Source organism: Adiantum capillus-veneris, chromosome 18 (assembly GCF_014529385.1).
Source record: "Adiantum capillus-veneris isolate H3 chromosome 18, ASM1452938v2, whole genome shotgun sequence".
NCBI lineage: Eukaryota > Viridiplantae > Streptophyta > Polypodiopsida > Polypodiales > Pteridaceae > Adiantum > Adiantum capillus-veneris.
In genome coordinates, this window is record NC_140948.1 from 115,299,103 (window position 1) to 115,321,385 (window position 22,283).

Sequence of the window (22,283 nt, forward strand, 5' to 3'; positions counted from 1 at the left end):
GAACGTTACATTGAGTATTATTAGAAGATAAGAACAAACCTTCGCATGAGCATTGTATTTTATGTAAACGGGGCCAGGTATTGATTCCAAATCGTGCTTGGAGTCCATAACCTAGAATTACATGACATAGTGACTCAGGTTTAAAGAGTAAGATCTTATAAATACATAACATAAACGGTACAGATGGAGGGACTTGTGGACAAGTAAATGAAACATGTATTGTTTTTCAATTTGTTCTTTTCCTGATTAAGCATACAACAAAAAGAGAGGTAGCATAAAAGAGAATCTGAGAATGTAGACCAGACTTATGTACCAAAGCGTACCAAAGCAAGAGGCATACCTGCTTCCTACATTCTATTCCACTTTGACATGCAAACAGCTTAGCTTCCAAAAACAACCTCTTTACTTACTAACCTGAAGACCTTTGGATAACAAAACGATTAACTTCTCATATCCAAAATGTTGAGACCTGATTGGTAGCTAATGGTCCTCAATTGCAAAAATAAAAACATTCAAAACGGTTTTCGGCATTGTCCCTACTCCCCTTTTCCCTTGTGTATCTCTTGATTCCAAAGACCTCCTAAGACCAGCTCTTGCCTAAGGTCTTCCCATACTTCACTACGAATTTTTGTTTGGTTTGAAATTGCAAAATGCTATTTCCCCCAAGCCTCTCTGTACATTTGCTTCGTTCAACATATAAATCACTTGACTTGAGAGCTCCTCACCCACCGTATGCAGCTAATTTCCGTCATCAATTTGCATGATTAATCCCTCTGCCCAATCAGAAGTTAAATATTCAAACCTCAGCCATTTTTTGAAGGGTTTTCAGCTTGCAAAAGCACACAAGGACTTGGAAGAAGATCAAACAATCTATGCTTACCAATATGCACATTTCCTCCTTATACCATGTAAACATAATGGCATTCATTTCAAAAACTAATAACACACAATATTCATTCTTTCTTTTTATAAAAGTTGAAGCACAATTACAACATTAAGTATCCTCACCAAAAGGGCTCATATTTGCCGACCCACTATCACTATGCATTATAATTTCATTTGCATGCCATCTTTGATAGTCTCGGGACAAGCTACGTAGGCATGGATTGCAACATTTAGAAACCCAAATCACTAATTTATGCAGAAAAAGAGGGAATTACCCATCTAAACATTCATTCTTCAAGAGCAATTAATTTTCCACTCCAGAGCTTAAGTCAATCATTTTGTTGATTCTTCATAACCAAAGTCAGAATTCAATCAAAGAAACTTCTTGCCAAGCAACTCACTGTTTCCACCCAGAAACTAAGAATTGCATCAGAGGACGGCAAAGTCATCAATACTATGTCTCTCCACAAGCACCAAAGGTGGGTGAAAGAGTGCGTGTGGATGCGTGCGTGCAAGAGAGATGAAGGAGAAGATGGAGGTTGTGTGGGTGGGTGGAGACCTCACAGAATGGTGAGAGCCCCTTATTCTCTCTACTATAAAGAATAAGTAAGTGGTAAGTGGGCGGTCGGACACCACCTTTACCCCAACAACCTCCCACTTAAAGGCGAGTGTGCCGATAAGTGGATCCACTATAGAACCTAGTAGAATGGAAGCACGTATCTCCGCTAGAGTGCGCATGCCTATCCTACAAGTATTCCATAATGACCTACACAGCTCCATGATGCATCGTGCTAGTGTCATTCATCGCTCGACTAACAACCCAAACTGCAATCGCTCCCACTGTAGCTCCTCGACACTAGAAGGTCGTACATGAGGCATTTGTATCAACGCTCAGTGCAACCTCTACCAATCTATGCACGGCAAGCACCTCAATGCTATGACATCATCGGAACCACTCATCACATATCGTACATCATCATATCAGCCTCTAGCATGAGCATATATAAAAACTATATGTCATCTATGTCCGTAGGAGGCATCTCTCTCCTAAAAGAGTAAACTTGTTGTGTCTCACCAGAGCATGACCGCTCCAACTCTGTATCTACAGGCACGTCGTGCACAACAACTTGGAGATCCGCGAAAGAGACTCGTCTCGTCTCTTGCTGACATGTGTGCAACCAAATCGAGACAAAACCGTGTCATAACTTAGATACATGCAATGAATAGACCAAGCCACTCCGCGCTCCCCTCGCAATCACTAGTGATCCACAAGGCATCTCGAAAGACTGCTCTCTAAGCAGTATTTGACATCCATAGTCTGCTAACCGTCTCACCGAGATCAAACTTTGTCTCAACTAAGGAATATAACGCACATGTCGAAGTGTATATAACACCGTTGTGCAATGACATACATACATTTCATGCTCTTGCAATGTCAAACGCCAAACCATCGGCTAAGTGCACTCAACCAAAACTCCCACTAGAGAAAGTACTAAACGAGTCCCGACATGGTGTGATGTGGAAGACTGCATCCTCATCTAGCAACCATCGAGAAGAAATGTCACCTCTGCGAGACATATAAGCAAGAGGAAGACTAGAGGCAAACGTGACATCACCGTCACTTGCATACTTAGCCACCTCTTTAGGATGTGTCAAAACTGTATTTGCATCAGGCATGCATCTCCATTGATCCCTCATATGTCTGAAGCAACAAAGTCTAATGTGCCCTCTGTGACCACAATACCAATACCGCATAAATCGGCATGAACGAGACCTCCATCTCTCACGAGTCATTTCTATAGACTTTGAATTGTCACACATATCTGCTATATAGATGTCAAGAAACACAAATACACATATGCATCGAAAGTGTAGGTGATAAAGCCAAAACTTTGGCAAGAAATTCTGGAGAAATCTGACAGTGTCTCCCCTGTAAACTGAGCAAAATCTCAACCATAAATTGTATCAAAGATGCCAAAGTGGGAGATCGGTTCCACTACTACACAATCATAAATGTGATCAACGTATCGATCTGATATTTGCATATGCAATTTTTAGCTCAACAAATGGCTCTACCAAAAGATAATAGACAACATTGTCCAATCTCTACCAAAACCAGTAGAAAACTGCACGTAATCAAGCGCCAAAAGATAACGCAAGCACAACGAGTGTCAATGACTCAAGACTGGGATAAACTGCTCTCAATCGAGCATAAAGCACATGACCACATGCATAAGTAGATAGCAAACACGATCTAAAACTACGCATTCCACAAAACTACCTGTGAAATCCGACAATTGCAGTAATCCTATTCCTATAAGCCTATAGAACCTGTAACATGTGACTACTTGTAAGCTATAGCCACTACGAGAATACAATAGATCTCAATCCTGCGAGAGTGGATACAAGAACACAAAACCGTAATCGAAGCTGACAAAACTTTTCAAAGTGAAAGTAAAAACTCTCACTGTCAAAGTGGGAGTAACGCTCGATCACTATACCAACACAGAGTAAATCTACAGATAATAAATTATTGTGAGAATCTGGGAAAAATCGAGCAAAGTTAACCATGTAATTTGAGCAAAATCTCAAGTTAAACTCACCAAGACAACTAGCATACAAAAACCTATATATAAAGCCAACTAGGCTATGTGCAAATTAGCGACTCGGTCTCCCATCCATAGATGTCATACACCAAGCCAAACCATACATGGATGACCATAACAACTCTCCAAACACGATGAAGAGAAGCAAACAAACTGTGGGTCACCCGAAAGCACATAAACTTATCAGAGATGCATCGTCTCATACACAAATCCACAAATACATCAAGGTCAAAACCATGGCAACAAGGCTCACTCCCGCATGATTGGCTCTCTGCAGTTGTATTTTGGCCACAAGCAGCAGGATTTTCCGTCTCAAAATACATCTTATGAGACCTGCCCATTCACACATTCTCATCACTAGTTTGTCTACGATTATTATATAAGAAAAAAGACATTCATGCGAAGCGCAATCAACTTCTGCTCCCCACCCAAATCTTTAATATATATCTTTGTTCTTATCTTCTGCAAGGGAAGTGACCCCGCGGGGGGGGGGGGGGGGGGGGGGGGGGGGGGGGTGGTGGTGGTGGTTTGCCCTGGTTGTCTTGCATACCACACCTCAAGTGCAAACCCCAAGCAACTAATTATCCCCTATTAGAGACTGTCTATGGAGTCTAAACTGTGGATAAAGAAAGTATCTACACTCAAAAGGTTTTGGATTGATCACTCTCTCAATTCTCTGAACCCTTAGCACAGATTTCCCTCCCTCGACTAGCTTTGCTCTACACCACTTTTCACAAATTGCCTACTAGGAAAACTTTCTTGAGAAGCTTGAGCTGCTTGAGGATGTGGCAAGCACCTTTGGCTGTTGGGCAAGGAGGAGAGGTGCTTGCTGATTTGGCAGGAGCTTGCTGGCTTGGCAAGGTGCTTGCCGATGTGGAGAGGAGCTTGCTGACTTGGCAAGCTTACATGGCATACGTGCATGGCAGGTGGACACAAGCACTCTTTGAATGGCAGGTGGACACACCAACCCTCCATGCATGGCAGATGGACACATAGGTACTCTTTGCATGGCAAGTGGATAGCCTACAACATGCAAAAGTTAGCATAACAATATCCTGCCCTCTCTATTAATGAGTGCTCAAGGAATTGGAACGCTTCCTGTCATGGGGAGGGAAAAGGCATTCCATTTTCTCCGAGTGCACACAAAGAACAATATTAAGTTAGGACTCTCAAGGCTAAGTGTTGAAGAGGCATCTCCTCTCTGGTTGGCATGGCTTAATGATCTAGTCTGAAAAGGTGGTGCTGTTGGTCAATGGGGAAATCTCTGCTCAGGTAATCATCTCGATCTGTACAGAGCAGCAGGGGCCTTTGTAGGCTGGATGCAATAATGCCAACAAAGCCTTGTTTTTGGTCGTCCAATAATGCCTCATAAATATGTCCTACCTTTGTGTTCATCCATAGGAGCCATTCCTAAGAATCATGTCATGCCAAGTAAGATAGGACTCGGGAGCTATCACCATAGATAGAACTTCTTTGTGGGGAGCTGAAGGTCAGCCATATCTTATGGTTACTTATTTTTTGGCACCAGAAAGAAAAAATAAAAAAGACCATTTACCTTTTAAGTATGCAAATGGGAATCAACTTGCATGTTATGCATCCTTAAAGCCCATGCTAGAAAAGAATCCTGGAAACATTTGATGGATACGTTGAGAGCAAATGTATCAAGTGTAGAATATGAAAAGACAAGACAGCCAAGTCCAATCACATGTTCAGAATCTCTATGCCTCAAATTTGTGTAAAGTTTGTTTCCAACATGCAAGATTTCACTAAAAAACAAACAGTGTGGTCTCATAACAAAATTGTCTCAAATCATACTCATTCTCAAGAGCACTAGTTAGTGACATGTTCTAAATTATCAAACTATAGCATATCTTTCGTATGCCAATGATAACATAAAACAATTACACACATGCTGAATGCTGCTTCTCTGCACATGAATGCCTCTATAAATATGCATTTTTAATAAATGAAATCAAAAGCCCACAAAAGGAAAACTGGTATACCTGAGGAGTGCAAAAATCACAGCCAAGGGCAGTCGCCCACTGCTGCATTGCAGTAAGAGCATCTTTGCAACTATTGGCACATATGCCCAATAAAGGCAAGCATCCGTCTTGTATTTTTGAAGCCTCTACAACAGCCATTAGAGAGGCTCCCAAAGCAAACACTCCATCTGGACTCTCTAAAGAAGGCTGTTGCAAACCTTTTACATCATTCTTGTCGAACTCGTCTAAAATCTCCCACGCAGCATCAACAACTGCTCAAGTGAATCATGTGAGCTCATATATACATGGCAACAATTGCAGAAGGGAAAAGACCACAATGAGCTTATAGCCTTAAAAACTTTTTGGAGAGACAGCCAAAGAGGAATTGAACGGAAAATGGCATCTATCATGTTGGTCTTTCTCATTTCATGGTTCGCTTGGACATGCTTTCGTTTAGAGCATGTGGGATTTTCCCGTGACACTCTATTGTTAAATTTATCAACTATGACAGGAAAAAAATAGAGAATCAATTCATAGAGAAAAGAAAAGAATGTGGCATTTTCCTGTAACACTCTTTTGTTGTATTTAACTCGTCAACTATGAAAGGAAAAAAAAAAAGAGAATCAATTTCAGAGAGAAAAGAAAAGAATATTAACAAGAAGATAATAAATAATAAAACGATCAAAGGAATATTTAGCAAACATTTGTTACTAAATTGTTAAATCAAGGAATGCCTTTTATCTGACAACCCAAAACTAGAGATCAAAGGAATATTTGTGAAAACATTTGTTACTAAAATTGGTGAAGCAGAGAATGCATTGACCCTGGGTCTCAAGAGCTGGCCTTTAAGAGAATGATAGTGGACTAGTATTCCATGTGTATTTATTCCAAGATGAAGTGTGTGGGCCAATATATTTAAACACTCGCACAGACAAGTTGCTTTGGTGTGATGCCCGAGCTTGAGTGCCGAGTGGAGTTGTGTTGAGCCCAGCACAACGTGCCGCTCTGCGTCGAGATACTTCTTGGAAATCACAAAATGATTGCAAAAAGAGCACACACGCTTGAAAGAAGTGGGAAAAGAAACTAGGGACACAACAATAGAGCATATTCAGCAGAATATAAAGAAGTTCAAATGTCAAGTTTGATGGCTGGAAGTCGTGGGCAGAAAGTAATATGAAGCACTTGATGCTAGACATGTTGGCACACACCAGACTACTGCAACCTTGATTTGCAGGTTACTCCAAGTTTTGCACATTGTGCTATGCGTGTGAAGATGCTCAACACACATAGCCAAACTAGACTCTATATGAGTACAATCGGTGTAACAAGCTTGGACACCCAAGCGAGAAATCAATAGCAACACATGAACAGAAACTGTAACAACTGAACTTGAATAGAGAGAGAAGAGGAGAGTCAACACGAACCTGCGGAGTTCCACTTCCAAATGCACTGGCCCCAAAGACCGATGCCCCTTTTGGTATTTCTTTCTTAATTGCTTGTTCGCGAAAGTACAACTCCCGAGGGTCCTCTCTGCAGCTCTGCTCCCATGCTAGTCTGCAACGAAAGAGACCCAGGGGCACTCTTTTGAAGGTTACAAAAGGCCCAAAAGCATGGCGCCTTCAAAAGCACTTAGCACCAAAAGCAGGAGCTCTTGCTCCAAAAGCTGGGCGCTAAAAACCTTCACACAAAAGTAATTCTTCTGCATGTCGTACAGTTCTACCACGTCAGCCTCAGCCAACGCAAATCACTTTTTTTTTTTGCCACGTCATTATTTTTGCAGGGTTTTTTAGTTTTTACGTTCTGCAACTTGTGTCCACTTACCAGGGCCTAGGGCTTTTAGGCATGCCACGTCAGCAACTCGTGACATACCCCCCTCTTGAAAGAAGAGTAATCGCCCTCGATTACGCTTGCAAAATAGACAAAGGACAAAAACTAGCTCAGTAAACACTAACTCTATGCTCCCGTGCATGAGACTTCACACATCTAGCACTTGCACAAAGACTCCAATCACTGAACAATCACATCAGCTTTCCGTTGAGATGTCAGATACGGATCATGATCATTGTAACCTTATTTAGCAGTCGCATCCATACCGCATTGATCTGTTCACAGATGTCTTGATCTACTAAATCTTGTCACAATCATATTCACATCCTTTCACATTTCATGCAGACATGCTAATGACCATCCTTGTAAGACCATACACTCACAGAGCATGCGTTCCACAAATCAATCACTTACTTCACACCAAACACTCCGGTGCAAGAAGTCAATCTAGTCTAAAACTAATGATGCACCTAGATCACTGTCTAGCCATCTCATCCGTTTGGAACTCTTGATGCACTAAGATTGGTATCCAATCATCTCATCCATATAGATCTCTTTATGCACTAGTCACATTCATGACTCATTTAGTCATCACATCCAGATCTCACCGATCTCTAGCAGATGTGTAGATGCATTAAATTCATCATGTCAATCATTAGACAATTTCACAAACTGCTTACGTGTCAAGCCACTGAAGGACGGAGCCAAACTACACATCCTGCTCGAGGGGCCTAAACCCTAAGAAGCAGCAGCAACTGAAGAAGAAGAAGCAGAAGACACCAACTTATGGGACCCCATCCGATGGGGCCCAAGTGACCTAAAGGCATTAAAATAAAGAAAAAAGAGCGGAGAACTGATGACGTAGCAACCTATACGGAATTCTCGGAATTTGCGTTGACATGATGCGTGGCATCTGTACGGATCTCCGCAATTCACGATGACATGATGACATGGCAGCTTGTCACAAATAGGAGCGCATAACAATATAAAATTTACTCGAATAAATGGAATTTATCATTTAATACTGAAGCCAAATGATATAGAGAGAAATAAGAGAGACAGAGAGAGAGAGAGAGAGAGAGAGAGTGTGTGTGTGAAGATCGACACAGTACTGGGGACCAAAAGATGGGCTGGTCCCTCCTCCCCCCCCCGTAATGGTATCTTTATTACTGAGGAGAAGTCTATACAAGCACTTGAACCAAACATATTACCACGTTCGTTCTAGAATAAGACTTATGGTCCTTGGAAGCCTCAGCTTCCTATTCCTAGGGCAAAACCCTATTCCAAGGAACTTCTGTTTCTTATTCCAAATCCTCGAGAACCAAGGTTCTCGCCTCTAGATCTCACCTTCCAGACTCAGGGTATAGCATCCCTGCAATTCTTGCCAACTCTTCCTACATATGAACTCTGCTTTCCTAGACGCGAAGTCCTTCCTAAGAAATCTTCAACTCCTGAGTCACAACTTAAGAGTCTAACACTCTCAGATCCGTGGATCTACTCCCTAATTCCACGTACGAATGGATGGATGGCCTCTTTTTAAAAATGGTCTGAACTTGTTAAAAACTCCAAAAAACCTTATAAGCTGAAAACAATGCTTGCACAACACTTCCTAGGCGTCCTTGGATGCAACCACATGCACAGATGCAATGTGGACATAGGCTTCCTCACGGGAGAGCAAATAAGCAACCCGCTTTCTCAAAAAGCAATTGTTTTTCCTCAAAGTTTCCTCTGAAACCATCTTCATTCGAGTGCTTGCTCATCCTTGTGGACAATTCCAACACAGTTCCGAATTCCTCACGACTGGAAGATTCCCTTTCCAATGCCACCGTCACCCACCATGTGACTGTCAAAGTGAGCAGCGGAAGGTGGAGAGAGAGAGAGAGAGAGAGAGAGAGAGAGACAATGGCGATGGACACACAAGAGACAGATGGAAAAGGCTGGCACTACAAAATGAATGGGAGAGTGCATCCCCCCCCCTCCTATATATAGGAGAATAGGGAGTAGGTAGGGCAGACCAGAAGCCCCAACGACCATGCACAAAAAACCCATAAATGAGATAAAAATGGAAAAGGACCAGAATAGGTCCGGTCGGGCAAAGTGCTGAGCAAAACCCTTAATGTGCCTGAAGATCCATGTCCAACAGGTGTACAGGTGGCCAACCCACAACCAAGGGCCAGTGCATGTGATGTGTGTGAAGCCTGTAGGCAGGGTGCGAAGCATCTAGAGATGAAGAATCCAACACACCCCCCAATGATAGATGCGGAGTCGCTGAGGAAGAAGATGCAACACGCCTGGCAAATCTGGAGAGTAAAAAGAAGAAGCGCCAGCCAAACAAAAAATGACGAACCGTCCAGCACCAATGTGATGATGACCGAAGGTAGGTCAAGCTGATCAAGTCGCACAAGGAGGCTGATGGAGAGGCTAACAATAGAACAAGTTGCTGAAGAGTATATATGAGGGAAAGATGGAAGACGAGCAGGGAGCTCATTGGTGGAGGTTGGCAAAAGAGAGACGAAAGAGAGAGAACCCCCCCTCCCCCCCCCCCCCCCCCCCCCCCCGACTTGAATCAGAGCACTCTGACACAAAAGGATAGAAGGCCAAGGTGGTAAACCAGAAAACTCCAAGCCAAAAAGTGATCTCGATCATAAAAAGGAAGAAGGAGGTGGATGAAACTAGAGGGTGAAGCCATCGGCCTATGAGCGGCTAGAGATGGCAGTGGCAGACCTCTATCGAGAAGCCGTCCCATCCTCAGGATCTGAATCCTTCTTCCGGTCCCGCCATCGTTTATAGCATTTTGCTACATAATGACCTTTCTTTCCACAATAGGTACAAGTAATGTCAGGGCGAGAAGGTGTACAACCAGGTCCAGACTGTCCGGGAGCACTACCACCCCTATTGGATGTAGAAACCAATGGAATAGAACCCACAGAGGCGTCTGAGGTGGCTCTGTCCTGAATGCGGGAAGCTATCTAATGCACAGCGGGTAAGAGCTCCTCCCAAGTGATAGGGGTAGGGAGCGTGGAGGTAGTAAGTGACTGGAAGCTTGAGCAGCAACCGAGTTGCCATGCCCCCGGAAGAGATCTGGTGACCACAAGCTGCTAGCTCATCACAGAGCAGAAGCATGCGGGATATGAAGTCCTGGATAGTCAGAAATGACGAGACCTGTAAGTCCATCAAATTCTTTTCCAGAGGGAGAATCCTTCCGGGTGTCTTCGCCTCGTACATGTTGCAAAGGAAACCCCATACCTCATGTACAGTGGTGTGAGAGCGTAAAGACGTCAACACATGTCCGCACAGTTGATGAGTAAGAAAGAGTAAACTCTGCTATGCTTCAGATTCCACTGATCCACCATAGCCTGTGTAACCACAGTACCTGATCCGCCAGAAGAAGTACCATGAGAAGAAGTAGATGAGGAGCCAGCACGTGTAACTACAGAAGAAGTGGTAGCTGATGATGTCGATGTAGGAGCACCAGACGCAGGAGCAAGGCCGGGACACATGGCATTTGCAAGATCGGTAAGCCAGTCCAAAGGTCAAACTGAATAAGCATCACCATGATCTTCATCTTCCAGACGACAAAGTTGGAGCCGTCAAGCTTTTCGCCGGGAGGAAAGATGGGCATGGCTGGGAGTGTCACCATAGGTATAGACAAAAAATCAGCAGAGAAGTCTCGTGTGTAAAATCAAAAGCAAAGGTGAGGATAGGATCGGAAAACCACGCCGGATAGAACACCAAAAGACTGTGAAGGAGAGGGTAAGTGACGGGAGAGGCAAGGGATGCCGATGAAGCAAAGTCGAGGTGCTATCCAAACCTGAAATGGCAGCAAAAGGGAGCTCTAAACACCGCGAGAATGTAGGGGTTTGAGGAAAAACACCATTGATGAACAACGGATGCCAAGAAGGTAAGGTTAGGGCTGTAACTGCACCAAAACAGGCTGAAAATCAGCACTAGCGTTTTTGGTGGCGAGCATCATCTTCTGCACCCTTTGCTAGCACCCTCCCTCCCTCTGCCTCATCGCCACCATCTGCCTTCTCCTTTGCCTTGCGATTTTCAGCCAGCTTGTGGATCTAGCGTTTTTGCAAGATGGCAGCCCACTGATCTGCGTCTTTCAGCCCTAATCCCTAGCGTTTTTGGCAGGACAACAGCAAGCATTCCTAGCGTTTTTTGTGGCAGTCAGGACACCGTTGGACCAGCGTTTTTTAACCTTCAATTCAGCATTTTCTTCTTGCCGATCTTGGACAGCCGGAGCCCCGCTCCTTGCCCCTTGGTCTTCCCGCTTGGAAGCTGAACAATTGTGACTATTGCCGGTGATTTCCCGACCACTTACTGGCTGCCAACAAAAACGTTGGTCAGAAAAAAAAATGTTGATGGGGAAGAAGCACTTCTTCGCGATGAAATCCTCCGCAGAGTCCTCCCAAGTGTAGGCGATGGCAGTGTCACGTGCACATCTAACCCTATGTGTACGTGGACAAGCTACTTCATGATATGGGTTCAGTTCAGTTCAATTAGCCTAGCTTAGGAAGTGTTCTGGCACTTTTGTGAGTTTGTTCGCAGACCGTGCATGTGCGGACACTTAGAGTAGATGCATATCCTCTGGTTGCACACAGCATGATCATCAGATTTCCATCAGAATCCATTAGGAGCATTTTTACAGTGCATAGACCTATTTTCCCTATTTTTAACATTTTTCACTTATTATTTTTAAGTTAGGTAGGGCAAATTCAGCAAGGATGTAGATAAGAAACCTAGTGCTAGCACTTTCTGGCAGAAGAGGCAACAGGAACACGACGTTCAACAGCCACCTTCTCAGCAAGACTTCCCCTTGCGATAACCTTAGCGTTTTCAACCTTCAGAAGACACTAGCGTTTTTGCATCAAGATCAGCCCTTGGCATTTTGCATTGCAGATCAGCCCCGGAAACCGCAAGACACAGCAGATCATCCCTAGCGTTAGCAGATTTCCTCAGCAACACAGATCAGCCCTAGCGTTTTTGATCAGCAAGAGGCCTAGCGTTTCGCAGATCCTTCGCAACGGAACACTTAGAAGCACCAGCGTTTTCAGTTTTCAGCAGTTAGACATGGCAGAAGAAGTCCCAAACCTCGCAAATCTCACCTTCCCGCAGCAGATCCTCGCCGCACGGTCAGATCCAACGTAGTTTGCAGATTCAGCCCGGAAAACGCAGATTTCAGCATCTATGTTTTCAGCGCGTCGTCGTCGCATCGTCGCCATCAACATCGTCATTGACATAGAGTCAAAATTCAGCAGATAAAGATTTGCAGATTTCAGCCCTTAGCGTTTTCAGATTTCAGCCTGTCTCGTCGTCGTCCTCATCGTCGGCAAGTCCAAGCATTGTAGAGATTTGTGCAATCAATAGTAGACCGCTCTCGCCATAGAGAGTGGGGCCTTCGGAGGAGGGTTTGACAACATTCTGGTGTCGTATTCTTCTCTCTCTATCTCCCAGTCTCAGCACCTATATTCACACTGTTTATCCACTTCGTTTGTGATCATTTGCACCTCACTAAAGGAACGGAAGGCTCTCCCTTCCGTAAGTAAAAGGAACCTTGAGCACAGTTCGGAGCACTCATCTTGAGCAAAGTTCAACATTCACTTCCGTTGCATCTTACATTGGTATCAAAGCTTTGACAGTGTTCTGTATCACTCAAGGAAAGAACCACACAGTTTTTTTTTGCTTGTTGCGGTCGCACGTAACCCAAGTCCTCTTGGGCGTGTCAATTCCTAATCGTGTTTTTGAAGAGTGACAGGAAACCCAAGAAAGAAGGGCTTGTCCAGCCTCACCTTGTTTCTCTTTTCACTCATTGAGAGCGGACGGTGCACTTAGCGGCCGGCCAATCGACGTGAGGTGGGAAAAGCAACCTTGGCGTGAGCGCAAGGCCGCCAAGGGGTGCACCTGCGAAAAAGAGCAGTGCTCGGATAAAGAGAAGATCCTTCTCTAACACAGATTGCAAGCTAAAGAAGAACCTCAAGAACTCAAGAACCCAAGACCCACAAGAACCCAAGTTCCTCGTGAACTTAAGAACCCAAGACTTCAGTGTGGATGGTCATCACCCGAAGCGGAATGGATACTTCGCATGGAGATGATGAGCATGAGGGTGGTGAAGAAGAATTTTCCCCACCGGGCGGTTTTTCTGACCCTCCCCTTTCCCCATCTACGCCAAGGATTACACTAACTCCTCTTTCCCACAAGATGATGATGGACAAGAAGTTAGAACGCAAACAAGAGAAGTAGAAAGAAAGGCAGAACACAAAGAAAGAACGGCAGCCATAGAGCGTAAATACACAGAAAGAATGGCAGCCATAGATCGTGAGCGCAACAAAGAAAGAGAAGCAAAATTTGATCGCGAGAACAAAGCTAAAAAAGCAACGAACGACCGACACATGAAAGAGAACTCTTTTCTCAAGTGCAGGCACAGATGCAAGAGATTCGAGAAAAGGAGACTCTCTCCGTCCCTTCTTCTCCCAAGCATGATACACATGATTTGCATGATTATGATAAGCATGATGATTTTAATGATAATGATAAGCATGATGATTTGCATGATCAAGATGTGATTATTCACGAGCATGATGATTTATAGAAAGAAACTGTGATTGTTCACAAGAATGATGGTTTAGCTGATGCTTTTTCTAGTAAAGCTAACCTCATTGCAGATTCGATCAATCACGAAGAACCGATCTTGGCTCTCGAGTCGAGGTCCACAGAACCCCCACAGGAAGATTCGATCAATCACGAAGAACCGATCTTGGCTCTCGAGTCGAGTTCCAAAGAACCCCCACAGGAAGTATTATGTGTTCAAATGATTAGTCAACACGCATTGTTTGAGTGTTTCATTCGTGATGCTTTCCTGTATTTTAGTCACCGTCCTTATGTGATCCCTTTTCACAGGCATGCCATATTGCACGTTGAACACGATTCACTCATGAATGAGCACGGATGTATGCGGATGATTCATGAAAAGATGAGATGTTTGCATTCAAAGAATTCACATTCCATGTCTCTTCCTTGGCATGACACAGTATCCGAAAGAGCACAAGAAAGATTAAGCATCAAGCATCGGCATTTCCATTGTGTTTTTCCACAGTTGATTGATTTAGATCAGAAAGTCAAGATTCAACCCCATTGTTTGCATGTGTTTGATAAACGGTTTGGCACTCCGTCACTTTGTTCATCTGCATTGCATGCACAGTCTTTTCGAAAGACTAGAATTTTTCCAGTCAATTTACATGGAATGGGTATGTTCATGTTTTTGTATTGGAAGTGGTTTCAGGAATTTTCAGCCTCGGAGATTCTTGAAGAAGGTAGACGCATGACTATAGACGAAGTGGAAGCATTGAAGGAGCCACAAAAGACTGTGTCACTTTCGGCGCGGCCGAAAGAAGCAAGCGTTGTAGACCTTTATGAAGTTCAAGTATCGCATGATCCACGCATCAGAGTGGGCCGGCGAAGAGTCCTTTCCAAGATTCCGGATGCTATTGGTGATCTCCCTCGCCGCCATACAGTTCGATACCAGTACGTCACTTTGAAAAGGAGGAGATATCACGTGCACATATAACCCTACGTGTACGTGGACAAGCTACTTTATGATGTGGGTTCGGTTCAGTTCAGTTCAGTTAGCCTAGCTTAGAAAGTGTTCTGGCACTTTTGTGAGTCTGTTCGCAGACCGTGCATGTCCAGACACTTAGAGTAGATGCATATCCTTGGTTGCACACAGCATGATCATCAGATTTCCATCAGAACCCATCAGAAGCATTTTTATAGTGCATAGACCTATTTTCCCTATTTTTGACATTTTTCACTTATTAATTTTAGGTGACTTTTGTTGGGAATTAGGTAGGGCAAATTCAATAAGGATGTATATAAGAAACCTAGCGCTAGCACTTTCTGGCAGAAGAGGCAGCAGGAACACGACGTTCAACAGGCACCTTCTCAACAAGACTTTCCCTCGCGACAACCTTACCGTTTTCAACCTTCAGAAGACACTAGCGTTTTTGCATCAAGATCAGCCCTTGGCATTTTGCATTGCAGATCAACCCTAGCGTTAGCAGATTTCCTCAACAACACAGATCAGCCCTAGCATTTTTTATCAGCAAGAGGCCTAGCGTTTTGCAGATCCTTCGCGACGGAACACTTAGAAGCACCAACGTTTTCAGTTTTCAGCAGTTAGACACAGCAGAAGAAGTCCCAAACCTAGCAGATCTCACCTTCCCGCAGCAGATCCTCGCCGCACGGTCAAATCCAGCGTAGTTTGCAGATTCAGCCCGGAAAACGCAGCTTTCAGCACCTGCGTTTTCAGCGCGTCGTCGTCACATCGTCGCCATCGACATCGTCATCGACATAGAGTCAAAATTCAGCAGATAAAGATTTGCAGATTTCAGCCGTTGGCGTTTTCAGATTTCAGCCCGTCTCGTCGTCGTCCTCATCGTCGGCAAGTCCAAGCATTGTAGAGATTTGTGCAATCAATAGTAGACCGCTCTCGCCATGGAGTGGGGCCTTCGGAGGAGGGTTTGACAACGTTCTGTTGTCGTATTCTTCTCTCTCTATCTCTCAGTCTCACCACCTTCATTCACAGTGTTTATCCACTTTGTTTGTGATCATTTGCACTCTCTCACTAAAGGAACGGAAGGTTCTCCCTTCCGTAAGTAAAAGGAACCTTGAGCACAGTTCGGAGCACTCATCTTGAGCAAAGTTCAACATTCACTTCCGCTGCATCTTACAGACAGATCCAAGCATAGAGCTCTGATACCATGTCAGAGTGAGCAGCGGAAGAGAGAGAGAGAGAGAGAGAGAGAGAGAGAGAGAGAGAGAGAGAGAGACACAAGAGACAAATGGAAAAGGCTGGCAAGCTCCAATAACTCCAGATGGCAAAAACTATTGTGTACAAGATGAATGGGAGAGTGCATCCCGCCCCTCCTATATATATAGGAGAATAGGAAGTAGGTAGGGCAGACCAAAGGCCTTAACGACAATGCACAAAAAACCATAAATAAGGAAAAAATGGAAAAGGATTAGAATAGGTCCGATCGGACAAAATGCTGAGCAAAACCCTAAATGTGCCTGAAGATCCCTGTCCAGCAGGTGTACGGGTGGCCAACCCACAACCAAGGGCCAGTGCACGTGATGTGTGTGAAGCCTAGGTAGGGTGCGAAGCATCTGGAGATGAAGAATCTAACAGTAGCGTATCAAGAATACCCATCACCTAGTCCTTTCCTACGGAACTTACGGTACAACCTCCTTCATGATGCTCTTTCACCCATCCTATGACGCATCAGAGATGTCCATTCCCGGATGGTCGAATACTTCTTTCCGATGCTCCCTGTCATCCATCCGATGTGACGCATCAAAAGTACTCGTTCCTCGTGTCCTTACAAATATTCCCGTTCACAGTGCTCCCATCATTACTCTGAATGACACACTAGAAATATCTGTACTCGGATGTCTCCAATGAGAAAAACCCTCTCACTTAAAATTCCAATAATTCATTTAGAATTATTTTTCGTGTCAGATAAAGCTAATTGTAGACGTCTGTCACGTGCACATTTAACCCTATGTGCATGTGGGCAAGCTGTGTTTACTTCTAGGGTTTAGGTAGCCTAGGAAGTGTTCTGGCACCTTTGTGAGCATGTATGCAAGACGTGCATGTCCAAGCACTTAAGAGTAGTTGCATACCCTCTGATTGCACAACCCATAGCATGTAGCAGCAGTACCTAGCACCAAGCATAAGCATTTTCACCGCATGGACTCCTTGCAGGCATTTTATTATTAAAGTGCCTCTTCAAATTCCAAATCGTGGGGTTTGTTGGGAAGCTTGTCCGACCCAGCTTTGTGCACCTATTTAACCAACCCTCGGTGCACCAGTAGGAGCCAGAGGAGCAATGAAGGAGCCTCTCAAGAACCAAGCAGTACCAAGTACCTGGGATCATCAGCACCATCAGCATTTTTCCCATGAGCACCTAGCATTTTGGCATCAGCGTTTTCAACCAGCAACAGCGTTTTGCTTTTCCCAACTTCCCGCCGCAGTACCACAACAGACCAGCACTTCCCTTGACATGGTCGCCCGTTCCGTTGCGACCAAGACGACAGAACGTTTCCAGCCAGCAGTTCATCTAGCATTTTTCAGTTTTCAGCCATCGTCACCGACGGTGGCCGATCAGCCCGTAGCCTCGCCACATTAGAAGATTTCCATCAGCATTCCCAGCGATTACAGATTTCAGCCACAAGTATCAAAAGCATTTTCAGGTTTCAGCCCATTAGCTTCGACATCGTTGTCGCCAACGTGGTCATTGTCGTCGACATCGTCGTCATCGTCGTCAAGCATTGTAGCATTTAGAACCCTTGTACCAGACTTGTGCAATCTAAAGCAAATACCTCTCTATCAGAGAGTGGGGCCCTTGGAGGGGGATTAGGGACCCGACATCTGGTGTCGTATCTTCTTTCTCTCTCTACCACTCGCAGCACTTTCTCTCACAGTTTCCACTCTCTTGTTTTGGTCATTGCACAATCTCTCATCAAGTCAAGGAAGGCTCTCCCTTCTCTTCAGTAAAGGAACCTTGAGCACCCACTGATCACTCATATTGAGCTTGCACCATCATTCACTTCTGTTGCACATTACATTGGTATTAGAGCTCTTTGGCAGTGTTTGGTATCATCAATCAAGGAAAGAAGTACAAAGAACCATAGAATTTTTATTTTTGCTTCTTGTGATCGCACGTAACCCAAGACCACTTGGGCGTGTCAATCCCTAATCTGTGTTTTTGAAGAGTGGCAGGTAACCCAGAAAAGAAGGGCTTGTCCAACCTCCCCTCGTTCCTCTTTTCCACTCATTGAGAGAGGACCTTGCACTTAGCGGCAGGCCAATCAACGTGAGGTGGGAAAAAGCAACCTTGGTGTGAGCGGAAGGCCGCCAAGGGGAAGGAGTCGAGCTTGGGTAAGAGAAAAGCCTTCTTAAACGCAGATTGCAAGCCAAGAACCCAAGTACTCAAAAACCCCAAGAACCCAAGTACCCCAAGAACCCAAACACCCAAGTACCCAAGTACCCCATACCCAAGAACTCAGTGCATGGTCATCACTAGAAGCGGAATGGATACTTTGCGTGAAGGTGATGAGAGTGGAATTGGAGGAACAGAAGTCTCTACACCAAGAGGATTGTTCCCCGATTCTTCCCCATCCCCATCTACGCCACGGATTGGACCAAGTCCTATGGAGACTTTGGTCAAGTCGATGATGGAGATGATGCTACAACAAGAGACGCAACGCGCCACCATGGATGGAGACCGTGAAGAAAGAAGGGCAGCTATGGGGCTTTGGAATTTTTAAAAAAAAGATTTTTTTGCAGTTGCCGCCACCCCCCCCACCCCCCACCCCCCCGGGACCTTGCCTCACAGAGGGGGCCGCAGCAGCCGAAGAAAGAAGGGCAACTATGGAGCTCGAGCATGAGCAAGCACACGAGGCTCAACGCATAGTGGCCGAAGAAAAGCGAGACGAGCGCCTCTAGGAGTTGCTCCTACAGGTACTTTCCGCAAAGACGGAGCCAATCAAGGAGGACGACGAGTCATCGGGTAGCACAGATAGAGGCGATGACTCCAACAATCCAATCATTGAGAAGTTGACTTTCAGTAAGTATGATGGTAAGATGGATGCTTCTATGATTCATTCTTGGTTGCATCAATTTAATAGCTACTTTGCGACTGACAAGAAAAAAGAAAAAAAAACAAGCCAGGAACAGTGTTTGGGGGTATGCAAGGCATAATGCCAAACCCCCTGTATGGTAATATCGGTATGCAGCTGTCACAAACGGGCCGCATAACAATATAAAATATACTCAGATAAATAGAATTTATCACTTATTGCTGAAGCCAGAGGATATAGAGAGAAATAGATAGAGAAAGAGATAGAGAGTGAGAAGATCGACACACTACTGGGGACCAGAAGATGGGCTGGTCCCCCCCCCCTTAGAGAGAATCCTTTATTAGGGAGAATCTTTTTACAAGCACAAGAACCGGAGAAAACCCCTCCGTTTTAATTCTCGGACTCGATGGTCCTTCCTTCCCGTAAGGGAAATCCGAGAGACGAGCTCTCAATCCTTTTTCCGTCTGTACTCGAAGTTAAGACTCCGCAGACAATTTTCGAAATCCGTTTCCGGAATTCCCAAGCGTAGGCCGAAGCCTTCTCGCTTCTCCTTTCGCGATAAAGTACCTGCAAACACACACGCAAACACGTGACAACAATTCGTATGGCGAATCCATAATAGATACCTGTCGCTCTTGCGCGGGAAAAGCGACTTCCGTGCTTCGTAGTCTCGCGATTTCTTGCATTATCTGGCGGCAGAGACTTCTCTTGCTGACGTTGATAACTCTTCCTTCAGTGAGGGCATGTGGTGCTTTTATAGCTCCTTTGCCACGGCACGAATAGCTACTCGCGTAGAGATCGCGGCCTTTTTTTCTTTTCTTTTCTTTTCTTTTTTTGTTGTTCTACCTGAAATAGGGAGAGAGAATTCGCTAGCTGGTTTTGTTGCTTTATTTTCTAAGTGGCTGTCCACTTATTAAGTGGACGGCCGGCATATTTTAAAATTGGTCTGAACCTGCCCAAAAACTCAATAAAACCTTATAAATTTAAAACAATGCTTTTCACAACACTTCCCGGCGTCCCTGGATGCAACCACATGCACAAATGCAATGCAGACATAGATTCCTCGCGGGAAAGCGTTTGCTCTTCCCGGAAAACTCGTTAAAATATTCCGCTTTTTAAGAAAAGCTTCTCAGAACCCATCTTTATTCTTGTGCTTGCGTCTTTACGCGTATTCCTCTTTTCCAGTTCAGATTTCATCTCGAGATCCTTTCCGATGCACCCGTCACCCACCTTGTGACGCATCAGGAATACCCATCACCTAGTCCTTTCCTACCGAACTTACGGTACAATCTCCTTCACGATGCTCTATGTCACCCATCCTATGACGCATCAGAGATGTCTGTTCCCGGATGGTCGGATACTTCTTTCCGATGCTCCCTGTCACCCATCCGATGTGACGCATCAAAAGTACCCGTTCCTGGTGGCCTTACAGATATTTCCGTTCTCACTGCTCCCATCATTACTTTCAATGACGCACTAGGAATACTCTGTACTCGGATGTCTCCAGTGAGAAAAACCCTCACTTAAAATTCCAATAACTCATTTAGAATTATTTTTCCTGATGTTCCAAGCGAGAAAACCCTCTCACTTATAAATCTAATAATTCATTTAGAATTATTTTTATGTCAGATAAAGCCAATTTAGCAACATCCCTCTCACTTATAAACAATTGTCCTCAACTGTAGAGGTTCAACTGAACTGCCGGGGAGAAACCGGAAAATTTTAAATCTTGCTCAATGGTGAGTTAAGCTAGTCCTTTCTCAAAAGAGAACTTAGAAATTAAATTAAACAAAAATTCAATAATTCAATACTTACCTTACCAGTTCATGTCTTTCCTCTAGTACCTCGAGGATATCCTTCACCAATCAAAAAATACACGCCACGTAAGAACTCATCATTCACGTCTTTTCGAGAATCTGTTAACTCAATTCCACCTTCTCAATCCCGAGAAGAATAATCCTCCTAGAAATCAATCTAGGTATTTGTCCTTGCGCATAATCCTGCGCTCTTAGTCCTGAGGATATTAAACCTCTTCTGTCCTCCCGCATAGGGCATGTCAAGAGCATTAAGCTCATGTGAATCTTCTTGTGGCAAACAAAGTGTGCCATCTTACCAAAGTTCGTTCTTATTCCGTGCCTTAGCTTTGGGTAGGCCAATTGTTCTGATCCAAAGTTTCCTTATCCGAGACTCTGTTAACTTGATTCTGTCTTCTCAAATTTGAGAAGAATAATCTTCCTAGAAATCAATCTAGGTATCTATCCTTGCGCATAATCCTGCGCTATTAGTCCTGAGGATATTAAACCTCTTGTGTCCTCCCACATAGGGAATGCCCAAGCCATAGAGCATTAAGCTCAACGTCTTTCTTTCACAAACAGAGTTCGCTAAAGAAGGTTCTTGTTCCGGGCTGTCGCTCAACGTAGGCGGACGGTTTCAATCCGAAGATTCCCTGTGCACGGCGGCACTTCCTTCCAAATTTATTTATTTTCCTCCTGCGAGTTATTACCACCAGCATTGTTTTTTCGACGCCCATTAGCGTCTTTTCCTTACAAAATCATCAAAAATGATTCACCTTGCGAGCATCAATGACGACTTGCAAAATCTCAGACAGATAGGATTCTAGCCATAGCATTTTCTGAACGTACGTTCAAACCCGGTTCACAATAGAGCGAACCCTCTTTGATTCTCAGGGATGTTCTCCCATATGTAATTCTTACCATTTTGAAACGGTTGACGAACTATATTCTTACGAACATAATAGTTCGAATTTATTCCAGCATAGTGTAAATGCTACTTGACCCGCTCATGGAGAAACATATACCGCAACCAAAAGTTGCTACTGTAATGGTAAAAGCACATAGCGTACTCAATGATCAACGACCATAAGAAAACCTCTTCTCCGTAGAGAAACTCAAATTCCTTCTACCGAACACATCTCAAATAGAGATTCTCGTGTCGGAATATTCTTGCGCGCAAAAAGGCACTCAAGAGAGTATAACAAACTCTCATCCAGTTCCTTGGCATAGGTCTGCATCTTAGTGTGTTATCCATGTACTCAAAAGTGTACATAATTCTTAAGATGTGTTAGAGTTTCGGTGAACTTGGGAAGTTACCTTCCCTTTGTGAGATCCTTAGAGCGAAGACGCTCAACTTGACGATCCCTTAACTCGATCTTAGAGCAAAACCCCCTCATCAAATAATCTAGGATTTCAATCCTTGGATTCCTCGAGCACAGGCCGTAGTCGTCGCTTTTTCCTTCCCTCGTAAAGAGAGTGTTCATTCACTTGTGCAAAAAGCACTACCATATCTTCCCTAACCGGGTAGGGGGTGTTGGTTCATAAGC

The 22,283-nt window shown here is 44.3% G+C and overlaps 1 protein-coding gene across 3 annotated transcripts in view; it reads right to left on the bottom strand.

Annotated features, from left to right (window-relative positions):
- LOC147436250 (uncharacterized) overlaps positions 1 to 22,283 on the bottom strand; it is a 76,747-nt gene that overhangs the window by 5,508 nt on the left and 48,956 nt on the right. For 2 of the 3 annotated variants that reach the window (XM_086489175.1, XM_086489173.1), the window contains exons 2-3: positions 5,495 to 5,745; positions 40 to 111 (exon numbers count right to left, since the gene is read on the bottom strand). In XM_086489175.1, coding sequence (XP_086345301.1) covers positions 40 to 111; positions 5,495 to 5,745 — 323 coding nt within the window. The remainder of the gene's footprint in view (positions 1 to 39; positions 112 to 5,494; positions 5,746 to 22,283) is intronic. The other variant, XM_086489174.1, reaches the window with a different exon arrangement.